This window comes from Bison bison, unplaced genomic scaffold (assembly GCF_000754665.1).
Source record: "Bison bison bison isolate TAMUID 2011002044 unplaced genomic scaffold, Bison_UMD1.0 scf7180017864134, whole genome shotgun sequence".
NCBI classification, from domain to species: domain Eukaryota; kingdom Metazoa; phylum Chordata; class Mammalia; order Artiodactyla; family Bovidae; genus Bison; species Bison bison.
In genome coordinates this window covers 7,033,410-7,045,786 of record NW_011494706.1, presented here as the reverse complement: position 1 = coordinate 7,045,786, position 12,377 = coordinate 7,033,410, and the positions used below count along the sequence as shown (strand labels likewise).

Here is a 12,377-nt window from a genome sequence, read left to right as displayed (position 1 = left end):
TATTTAAAAATATTTAAAATATACATCACTTTTTTAAAAATTAAAAAACGTTAAGTGATTTGAGTCACATGTAATTCTTAGCTAAAATGGACTTTCTGATTTTTAAATCCATTTCTTCTACTAACATTCTTAAATGAACAAGACAAATTTAGGAATCTAAAAAATACATTTACCAATATTTAAGTATCTAGTTATTTATTCATGTCAGTGCTCTCAGAGATAATCAATCAAAACTTGGAAGTAAACATTTCCAACAGATTCTTCATAATAGGTTTCCCCTTGTTATGAAAGATATCAGAGATGCTATTTCATGTATTTCATATTTCATCACGACAGCAAACATTACCTCATCTTCAGAATCTGAAGAACTGCTGGAAGAATCAGAGCTTGATGAAGAAGAAGATGAATACTTGACCAAGCACAAAACAATTAAAGCTTGTGAGATGCAGGAACTTTTCTTTTACTAAGTCTCTCAAATACTTAATGAGATCAATCTAGTTTCTGAGAAACGGATGCCATATGACTTAAATATTAAATGTCAAATTTCACCCCCTGCCCCCCATCCCCCCACAAAGTAACAAAAGATGTGGTCAATTTTCCCTCTTTAATTGTGGTGAAGGAGTCACGAAGTCAGCATCTTCCTTTTATTATCATTAACAGAACAAACCCACCCATAACTACCAAAGGACCTCCAGACTCTGACTTAGCTAGAGTTAGCATACAGGTTGTACCAATTACTCCTACTTTTTGTTCTGTAGGCTCTTGATTATAACATTTAGAAAAATGGAAAACTTTTGCTCACCCTACCAGATTTCTTCTTTTCTTTTTTCTTTCTCTAAAAGCAAACAAATACAAGTACAAATCTAAATAAGGTAGTGTTTTCCAATGGACCTATTAACAGCAGTACACAGCAGTATTATGTAAACCCAACTCTGAGACTAAGAGTAGCAATAAAATAAAAATGGCACTACCTGTCTTTTTTTGGATGAGCTCTCACTTCCACTTAACAATTTCTCCCTGTGTTTTTCTAGTTCTTTCTTCCAGTTCTGCAGAAAAATTGTTAACACATCAGAAGTCGTCTCTCCCCTCCTAATGTATCTAAATGTTGTTGTCCTTTGTTGTTCAGTCGCTAAGTTGTGACCGACTCTTTGCGACCCCATGAACTGCAGCACGCCAGGCTCCCCTGTCCTTTATTATCTCCCTGAGTTTGCTCAAACTCATGTCCATTGCATCAGTGATGCCATCCAACCATCTTATCCTGTTGCCCACTTCTCCTTTTATACCGAAATGTACAGACAACTACTTCCTTCCTTCCATCCTCTACTATCTGGCTTCCATTTCAGCCTCTAATTACAGTCAAAAGATGCTGCAGGTTTAAGAATCCTCTTCCCTGTCACCAAAGGAGCCTCTACCGAGCTCTTTTCCAAGAGGATATTATGAAGTGGAAATTCCACACTGTATACTGAAAGGAGGAGTAGGTTGTTATTACTGAAACTGAGAAGTTTTTTCTTTTTAAGAAAGGTGGTTAAATTCTCTTTCCAGACAATAAAAGTTCAATTAATCTATACTGTGGCTGAAATACTACATGTAGATTTGTAATCAAAACAAGCAAACATCATTGTGGAAATCTCAGGGTAAGATGGGGGCCTGCGGACTAGGGGACAGAAGGGAAGAACCTAACATTTAGAAGACTTAAGATGATTTAAATTACCATAAAATGTTTTTTCTCTTTTTTAAAGACATCAAATATTTAAATACAAACCATATTCAATGTAACAAAAACATTTCTAAAATACAGAGCCCCCTTAAAGAGCTAGGCCCAAACTCTTGGCTTGTTAAAAATTATCTCATTTTTTATTAAAAAAAAAAAAAAAAAGATTAGTCTCTTTTTCTAAAGGCACAATTTACAAACCTCATTCATTTTTTCTTCAAATTCAGCCAATGCCTTGGAGCCTTTCTTTTTCTTTTCTAGTTGTTCTTTCAGTTCTTCCCTTAAAAAATAGAGTGTACAATAAATTTTCAAGCAATTCAAATTAGAGATGGCTGCTGACAAACAACAAAAATTTCATAATTTTTAAATATCCTAATAAGCCTCCATTCCAGCTCCAGTGTTGCTACATTTAAAATTTCTTTGCTCATGTCCCTGTATATTAATTATCATAATAAATCCTATTAGATAACATAATCATTCCTCACCAGAACATGGGTTTATAAGAACTAATAAATTATATAAATTTATATTTATTTAAATTTATATATCTATAAGTTTATATAAACAGGTTCAATCCCTGGGTTCGGAAGATGCCCTGGAGGAAATGGTAAGCCACTGCAGTATTCCTGCATGGAGACTCCCATGGACAGAGGAGCCTGGTGGGCTACAGTCCACGGGGTCACAGGGAGTTGGAATGACTCAGCAAGTGAGCGCACATGCTCCCAACAGGTACTGTTTTAAATACATCTTCCTTTCATCCTCACAACAATCCCGTGAGAAAAGGTAGCTTTATTACTCCCATTATATGGGAGAGAAAGAGGCTGCAGCTTAGGGAAGGTCACAAAGCTGGCAGTTGCAGTGTTAGGGTGAGTTAAGGCCTGTATGACTGAACTACTATAGTCTACTACTAAGTCACCCACTTTATAATGTACCTGCTTACAAGAAAGAGTGGCCCTGGCTGGTATCTGGGAACTTAGATCTTGGCACCGTGCCCTGATAAGAGTGCTCACTATGCCTATCTATACACACATGATAGTTTATATGAACATCTGCATTCCTTCTGGAAGTCTGAAATTTTGGCAGCTGATAGGCAGAGGCTGATCAATCTCCAATAAAAAAGCTGGACATACTGAATCACACTAGCTGGCCACATCTCACACGTGTTATCGCAACTCATTGCTGGGGGAATTAAAGGCAGCATCCTGTATGACTCTGCAGAAGCAGTGCTAGAAGCTGCCCCAATCTCCCCTGGACTTCTCCCCACGCGCCTTTCTCCTCTGCTGACTGTGCCTGGTATCCTCCCACTATGATAAATCTTGCCCATGAGCACAACTATCTGTGAATCCTTCTAGCAATTACCCAACCTGAGGGTTGTCTTGGCAATGGCTGACCACATATGTAATCCACTAGCTCAGGCACTTCCCCTTTCCCTTCTCAAAAAAAAAGTACTCATCCCTTCTCCCCAATCTTAAAGATAAAATACACTTTGTTTTGCAATAATTTATTTCCCTGTATGCTGCAACAATAAACAACGGCACTGAGGAAGGGGCAGACACAGCTTACTTCCTATTTAAGGATTCCTTGTGGTGTGTAAGCACAAGTTTCAACTCTAGCTGCCCAGCTCTCGGGGGCCCTTAGAAGGAATAAAAAGCTAACAGCTCTGAATCTTCTCTTATGTCACTTCAGGAGTATGGGTATTTAATAATAAGACATATTGAAAAATAATAATGTTAGAGCTACAACGCTTTATTTAGCAAAGATCAGAGCCACTCAACGATATGCAAAACAACAAACTTTAACACACAACTTAGACAATGGGAAATCCTAACACATTGTAAAGCCAGCAGATAAAACCAGAAACAAGGCCTAACATTTTCTTTCTCAACACTTACGGTTACACCTCAAAGGTTAAATTATTCAAACCTACCATTTTAAATAGCTTGGAATACTGCAAGGTTAAGGTCTCTTTTAGGAGCCAGGGATGTTTTTGGTATGCAAGATTCTCTGGCAGTGCTTCAGCTTTAGCTGTACTAGGTGGTGGGTTCCTAAATGCTTGCTTTACATTCATGCATGTGCTTTATACGTTCAAAAGTAAGCACATATTAAATACTACTTCAAACAATGATGCATCCAGCAACTGCTTGGCAATCAGTAGAAGCTGTAAAATGACCTTTAAAACATTTATGAAAACCTTATATATATTTATATAGGTAAATTGTTTCACAAATACCAGGTAGGCCTTGGTCGATTCAAATAATCTTGGATCGTTGGACCTGAAGACTGGATTGGACCCCTTGATCTGGCCATTGCTATTGGGTTCATATAGGCCTTGAGGAAAAAAAAACAAAAATTAACTCCATTAAAATAATCATTTTCTTACTCATAAAGCAATCTTTACTATAAACGCATACTAGGTCAAACTATGCCAAAGAACTGAGTTCAACCTCCCACACAGTTGCACTCATTTCACGCGCTAGCAAAATAATGCTCAAAATCTGTCAAGCAAGGCGTCAACAGTGGACCCGAGAACTTCCAGATGTACAAGCTGGATTTAGAAAAAGCACAGGAATAGGACATCAAATTGCCAACATCTGCTGGATCACAGAAAAAACTAGAGAATTCCAGAAAAACATCTACTTCTGCTTCACTGACTATGCTAAAGGCTTTGACTGTGTAGGTCACAGTCAAAGTGTAGATTCCACAAACTGTGGAAAATTCTTAAAGAGATGGGAATACCAGATGATTTTACCTGCCTCCTGGGAAACCTGTATGCAGGTCAAGAAGCAACGGTTAGAACTGGACATGGAACAATCAACTGGTTCAAAATTGGGAAAGGAGAATGTCAAGGCTGCATACTGTCACCCTGCTTATTTAACTTATATGTAGAGTATATCATGAGAAACGCTGGGCTGGATGAAGCACAGGATGGAATCAAGACTGCTGGGAGAAATATCAGTAACCTCAGATATGCAAATGACACCACCCTTACAGCAGAAAGCAAAGAAGAACTAAAGAGCCTCTTGATGAAGGTGAAAGAGGAGAGAGAAAAAGCTGTCTTAAAACTCAACATTCAGAAAATGAAGATCATGGCATCTGGTCCCATCACTTCATGGCAAATGGATGGAGGAAATATGCAAACATTGGTGACAAATTTCATTTTCTTGGTCTCCAAAATGAATGTGGATGGTGACTGCAGCCATGAAATTAAAAAGATGCTTGTTCCTTTGAAAAACAGCTATGACCAGTCTAGATGGTGTATTAGAAAGCAGAGGTATCACTTTGCCCACAAAAGTCCATATAGTCAAAGCTGTGGTTTTCCCAGTAGTCACGTATGGATGTGAGAGTTGGACTATAAAGAAGGATGAGGGCCGAAGAATTGATGCTTTTGAACTGTGGTGTTGGAGAAGACTCTTGAGGGTCCCTTAGACTGCAAGGGGATCCAATCAGTCCATCCTAAAGGAAATCAGTCCTGAATATTCATTGGAAGGACTGGTGCTGAAACTGAAGCTCCAATATTTTGGCCACCTGATGTGAAGAACTGACTCATTAGAAAAGACCCTGATTCTGGGAAAGACTGAGGGCAAGAGGAGAAGGGGGCAACTGAGGATGAGATGGCTGGATGACTGACTCAATGGACATGAGTTTAAGCAAGCCAGGGAGATAGTAAAGGACAGGGAAGCCTGGGGCGCTGTAATTCATGGGGTCGCAAAGAGTTGGACACAACTTAGCAACTGCACAACATTAAGCCTCAGAGGTTTGGGAGATAAGTAATACCACTATTTCACATAAAATGTTATCTTCACCAGAAATTTGATGAAAATAATATTGATACCTCTTCTTTTACTCTGAGGTGGCTTTGTAGTACTTTCTCCAAAAGCCCAATAAAGCTCTAAGGGTAATAATACTATCCTCAATGGTAAATGAAGAAACTTGGTTTCAAAGATGGAAGACCTAACACTAAGTTCATTGTTTATTCTACTTTATCTTTTATCTCAGGAAATACTGTGTCATCCTGATAGCAATTTTATACACAGATTGTTAACTATCAAAAATTAAATTATGCAAGGCACCAAAAGAAAAAATAAACAAGAGTTCAGCAAAATTAAAAACATTTGTGCATCAAAGAATACTATCAAAAGACTGAAAAGACAATCCACAGAATGGAAGAAAATATTTGCAAATCATATATCTGACAAGGTTTAATATGCAGAATGAATAAATCCTACAACTCAACAAAAAACCCCAAAACCCCATTCAAAAATGTGCAAAGGACTTTAGACATTTCTTCAAAGAAGACAAACAAATGTCCAGTATGCATATGAAAACATGTTCGCTGTTACTTGTCATTGTTGTCGACTCCCTGAAACCACGCGTGCCAAGCTCCTCTGTCTTCCCTTATCTCCTGGAGTTTTTAGTCATGAGGGAAATGCAAATCAAAACAACGAGACACCATCTCACACCAGTTGAATGGCTACTGTCAAAAACAGAAAATAAAAAGTGTCGTCCAGGATGTGAAGAAATTGGAACCGTTAAGCACTGCAGGTGAGAATAAAAAATGGTGCGGCTGTTTTGGAAAAGTTTGACAATTCCTCAAAAAGTTAAACACAGAATTACCATATGATTCAGGATCCAAGAACTGAAAGGAGGGGCTCAAACAGATACATGTATACCCATGTTCACAGCAGCGCTATTCACAACAGCCAAAAGGTGGGAACAGTCCACACATCCACCCATGGATGAACGGATAAGCGAAATGTACCACGTATTGGGTTGGTCAAAAAGTTTGTGGGGGTTTTTCCATACCATCTTACAGGAAAATCCAGATGAGCATTTTGGCCAATTCAGTACATACAATGGAATATTATTCAGCCTCAGAAAAGAGTGAAATTCTGATACATGCTACAACACAGATGAACCTTGGAAGCATACTAAGTGAAATAAAGCAGACACCAAAGGACAAATATTATATGATTCAACTTACTTGGGGTACCTAGAATAAGTGAACTCAGAGACAAAAAAGGGAGTTTACCAGGGGCTGAGAGTGGTGGAATGGGTACAAAGCTTCTTGTTTGAGATAATGAAAAACTTCTGGAAATGGACAGTGGTGATAGCTGTATAACACCGTCAATGTACCTAATGAACTATACCCTTAAAAATGGTTAAAAAGGTGAACTTTATGTTATATATATTTCTGTACAATAAAACCCCACAAAATTATGATGATATTATGCTCTGTAAACTACACTTACTAGAGCAGAAATACATATTTTTATACACTTTGCCCCAAAACATACTGAGACAAAATAAAGCAAAATATTTGTTAATGACAGTGTCTAGCAGACACTGTTTTATTAGAATTCACTTTAGAACAGATACAAAATCTAGTCTTTAATTCAGTCTCAATTTCTTGATCCTATGATTAAGTTTTCCAACTTAATTCAAGTCAACAAACATTTATTAAAAAACTCTTTCACTTTTTATTTTATCACAAATTATGCTTTTAACTATTTAGCTTCTTACAGCACTCATAACAGAAACTGCCAAATCCTTGTTGCTGTCCTTTAGTTGCTAAGTCATGTCTGACTCTTTACAACCCCATGGACTGTAGCCCGCCAGGCTCTTCTGTCCATGGGATTTCCCAGGCAAGAACGCTGGAGTGAGCTGCCATTTCCTTCTCCATTTTCTACTCTTTAAATAAAAAGAACTTTGGTTGAAAATGACTATCACAAAGATTTTAAGGCCTGAAACTTAGTACTTAACATTCCACAAAAAAGTGAAAAGGGACTTTCATCTATTGCATTTTACTTAAAATCTTTAAAAATGACAAAATTTCCACCTTCATAACAAATGTAAGTTACATACATCTAGATTTCTCTGGCAGAGTAAACAATACACAACCATTATAAACAACACATACCGAGAATTATTTCCATTCAACTGGATACTGCCTAATTACTTGAGATGAAAACAGTTAAACCTTTAATATAATTTTCTTACAGCTAGAGTTCCTAAGGTCAGAGACATTTACAGGATGGGGGCTACATGTGGCTGTCAATGCAATGTTGAAGACTGAGGCATAAAAGTCATATTTTTAATATCAAATGTTATGCCCTCAAATGTCATTCAACTGTCTCTACTGAGATTTTTAATCAGTTTATGTGGAAATGACAACCAACAAAGGCCACAACAGAGCAGTTGTTGGCCCAACCAATGACACTGACCATCTTAACAATCAAAAGTGTAATGTACAAACTAAGATCATCACTTTAAACCAGGAGTATAGTATCTATCACCTTCTTACTTCTTAGGTATCATGTCATAATTTTAGCAGTACTTAATGATAAACCATTTTAAGTTTGAAACTGTAAAAACTTTATTTTCAAAGTTATAAATATATACACGGATGTTAAAACTATATCACGAAAAGAGGAAAAACTGAAAATACCCAAAGAGCCATCAACCTGAGATTCATCAAATACACTATATTCCCCAAATGAAATACCAGCTTGGTGCAAATGTAACTGCAGTTTTTCCATTGTTGAAATTCGCCATTTGACATTGGAATACAGTCATAATAAATGTGGTCATGTTATACATAATTTTAATGCACATTTCTCACTTTACGGCTTTTTGCTAATGACTTATTACTTGTTTATTTTATATTTACTTTGGACTATGGAAATGATGTTAGACAAAAAGCAAATTTGAGCGGATTTTCCTGTTAGAGTTTAAAATGGGCCGTAAACGAGTGGAGACAACTCCCAACACCAACAATGCATTTGGCCCAAGAACTGCTATTGAAATGTACAAAGCAGTGGTAGTTCAAGAAGTTTTGCAAAGGAAACAAGAAGAGCCTTGAAGATGAGGAGCACAGTGGCCAGTCATTGGAAGTTTGCAATGACCATCTGAGAGCAATCATCGAAGCTGATCCTCTTACAACTACATGAGAAGTTGCCTAAGAACTCAACAGCAACCATTCTATAGTTGCAACCATTCTATATTTGGCATTTGAAGTGAACTGTAAAGATGAAAAAGCTTGGCAAGTCAGTACTTCATGAGCTGCCCACGAATCAAAACGGCTGGCATTCTGAAGTGTCGCCTTTTGTGCAACAATGAACCATTTCTCAATCAGATTGTGCTGTGCCATGAAAACTGGGTCTTAGTTACAGGCTCTCTAGTCGTGGTGTGCAGGCTCAGTTGCCCCATGGCAGGTGGGATCCTAGTTCCCTGACCAGGGATCAGACCCACATCCCCTGTACTAGAGAGCAGATTCCCAACCACTGGATCACCAGGGAAGTGCCAAGAAAACATTTTTTAATATTATAGCACATTACCTCCAAGAGTACAGTAGTAACAGCTACATCACCACCGCTTTTATGCTTGCTTCTGGACACTCAGACTTGCCGTAAACACACCGTGCTACTGCATTCTACTGTACAGTACACAAAAGCACAACCACTTGAAGAGGATGCACATACACGACAACATGCGCCAGACAGGCGGACTAACTTACGTGGCTATACATGCGAAAGCGTGTTTGCATCTTTGAGAGTTTGCAACTTGAAGGTTCGTATGCAGAGGACTTAGTATAGCGGCAATTTTCCACTGTAGTTTTAAATAATCTAAACACAACATTTACTGTTTTACAGCCTTTAAATTTTCTAGCATATATTTAATGTCTACTGTGAAACTGCATCTTCAAAGTATGTATCATCCTATCTTACTGCTTACTTTGCAGAGGAATATAAAATAGTACATTCATATGCTAAAGGTCCATGTCAATCATGGACAAGTTATGGCACAATTACACGAGCTATTACTGAGTATGTAATAAGTTAAGTATGTAAAGCTTAACTTTCAAGCTTTTGATAAACTCTATGCCCAGTCTGCTTAAGTACACTCTAAATAGCTCCATTATTTATTTCAATTACAATGGTAATACTTATGAAGTGCATCTTAAAAACTCCTTGCAAAACACTTGATCATGAGTCTGTGCTCATAATCATTAAGCAACAGTGCTCCTCTTTATGATGCACAACAAAAAGGTTTTAAAAACCAAAACCATTTCACAAAGGTAAAGCTCTTTCAACTTACTATGCCTAAGTGTGAAAAATAATGCTTCTAACATTAGCGCATTATACATAGCATATATAATGGCTGAGTATAAATCAAAATAAAGAAATTGTGCCATTTCTTAAAATGGCTATGACTTAATCATTTTAAATACTGTGACCTTTTAAATCAAACACCCATACTTATACGTAGAATTGTCTGTGGCTCCAAACTGTTCCATGAGCTTGGGTAACAGAAAACGGGTTGGTTTTTTGGAAGTCAGGGTGGCAAAACAGGCTCAAGGGAATATGTAAGTGGGCAGCTAGGAAAAGAGCAACTGCAGTGTAGTTGTTGAGGACAAAATGTGCAGAACTTCATTCGTTACTTTGATTACCTATTTTTATCTAGAGGATACATCTGTTTTAGTAAAAACAGAAAAGAACAGGAAAGAAACTTCTGGAAAATAATGGGCACAAAGGGTGACCAGTGGCTCAGACGGTATAAAGAATCTTCTGCAATGTGGGAGACCAGGTTCGATCCTTGGGTCAGGAAGATCCTCTGGAGAAGGGAATGGCTGCCCACTCCAGTGTTGTTGTCTGGAGAATTCCACGGACAAAGGAGCCTGGCCGGCCACATGGGGTTGCAAAGAGTCGGATACGACTGAGAGACTAACACTCTCATGCTTTACAAATCTCAAGGGTTAAAATATTCAGTGGGAAAAAAAAGTTGCTTAAGAATGTACAATATCTAAATAAATAAATAAATAAAAAAGAGTGTACAATATCAAGAGGGAACTCTAATCTTTCAACCCGGGGACTGAACCTAAATTAAGGACCTCAGATGAAAATGATGCGCCAATGTATGCTCATTGCCCATAACAAACATACTGCTCAGGTGTGGGAGTTGAAGATAGGGGAGGCAGAGCATGTCTATGGGCAGGGAGCGTATAGGAACTCTCTGTACTTTCTGCCCAATATTGCCTTGAGACCAAAAGAGCTCCAAAAAGTAAAGCCTATTTTTAAAAAAACTTCAACCGGAAAATTATGGCTTTTTAGAAAGCAGTTCTGTCATCTCTAAAACCATGATTTTTATCATCAATGTAAAAAGAAAAAAATGCCATTATTTTCAGATGCAAATGTTTATTTTATTTAAAGTCAAAAGTTATGATGTACTGAACTGAGTTGCCAGATGACCCACGGTGCTTTTTGGGGGGAGTCCCAGTTTTAATAGTTCGGGGGTTTCCCTGGTGGCTCAGAGGGTAAAGAATCTGCCTGCAATGCTGGAGACCTGGGTTCGATCCCTGGGTTGGAAGATCCCCTGGAGAAGGGAATGGCTACCCACTCCAGTATTCCTGCCTGGAGAATTCCATGGACAAAGGAGCCTGGCAGGCTACAGTCCATGGGGTTGCAAAGAAGTCGGACACGACTGAGAGATTAACACTTTAATAGTTCCACCTCCCCCACTGCGGCGAGGAGGCTGGATTGTGTAACCTGTGTCTTCTATCTCTTAATGTCCTGTTTCCCTTTCTATAACCTTTCAAGCGCATACAAAGTGTTACCAGAACTACCTATGCCGAAACACATACCAAGGAATCAGCAGAGCCCAGAGTTGTCAAAAATGCTCTAGTAAATGAAACTAACTTGAAAAGTTTTTCAAATGCTTTAAAAGAATGTCTAACACCTTCTGCCAGTAAAACAAAACATCTTAGGCTTTTGCATGAAAACTGTACCCAAGGTCCAGTGATTTCTAAACATTTAAGGCCTAAGGTCATTAAACAGCCAAAACACTCAATACCTTAAGCCTAAGGTGTTCTCCATGAGAACACCATTTCAACTCTACGAGAATCAATACCATAAGGTCTGACCTACAGAAAGGAAGGCATGAAAAAAAGAACATACAAAAAACCTCGAATAGCCAAAGCGATCTTGAAAAAGAAAAATGGAACTGGAGGAATCAACCTACCTGACTTCAGGCTCTACTACAAAGCCACAGTTATCAAGACAGTATGGTACTGGCACAAAGACAGAAATATAGATCAATGGAACAAAATAGAAAGCCCAGAGATAAATCCACGCACATATGGACACCTTATCTTTGACAAAGGAGGCAAGAATATACAATGGATTAAAGACAATCTCTTTAACAAGTGGTGCTGGGAAATCTGGTCAACCACTTGTAAAAGAATGAAACTAGACCACTTTCTAACACCATATACAAAAATAAACTCAAAATGGATTAAAGATCTCAACGTAAGACCAGAAACTATAAAACTCCTAGAGGAGAACATAGGCAAAACACTCTCTGACATACATCACAGCAGGATCCTCTATGACCCACCTCCCAGAATATTGGAAATAAAAGCAAAAATAAACAAATGGGACCTAATTAACCTTAAAAGCTTCTGCACATCAAAGGAAACTATTAGCAAGGTGAAAAGACAGCCTTCAGAATGGGAGAAAATAATAGCAAATGAAGCAACCGACAAACAACTAATCTCAAAAATATACAAGCAACTCCTACAGCTCAACTCTAGAAAAATAAATGACCCAATCAAAAAATGGGCCAAAGATCTAAATAGACATTTCTCCAAAGAAGACATACAGATGGCTAACAA

The 12,377-nt window shown here is 38.0% G+C and overlaps 1 protein-coding gene across 1 annotated transcript in view; it reads right to left on the bottom strand.

Annotated features, from left to right (window-relative positions):
- Nucleotides 1–12,377, bottom strand: part of FAM133B (family with sequence similarity 133, member B) — a 28,803-nt gene that overhangs the window by 14,054 nt on the left and 2,372 nt on the right. Inside the window, exons 2-6 of the mRNA XM_010839787.1 lie at nt 3,942–4,039; nt 1,913–1,991; nt 972–1,046; nt 803–835; nt 347–409 (exon numbers count right to left, since the gene is read on the bottom strand). Of these exons, the coding sequence (XP_010838089.1) occupies nt 347–409; nt 803–835; nt 972–1,046; nt 1,913–1,991; nt 3,942–4,039 (348 nt within the window). The remainder of the gene's footprint in view (nt 1–346; nt 410–802; nt 836–971; nt 1,047–1,912; nt 1,992–3,941; nt 4,040–12,377) is intronic.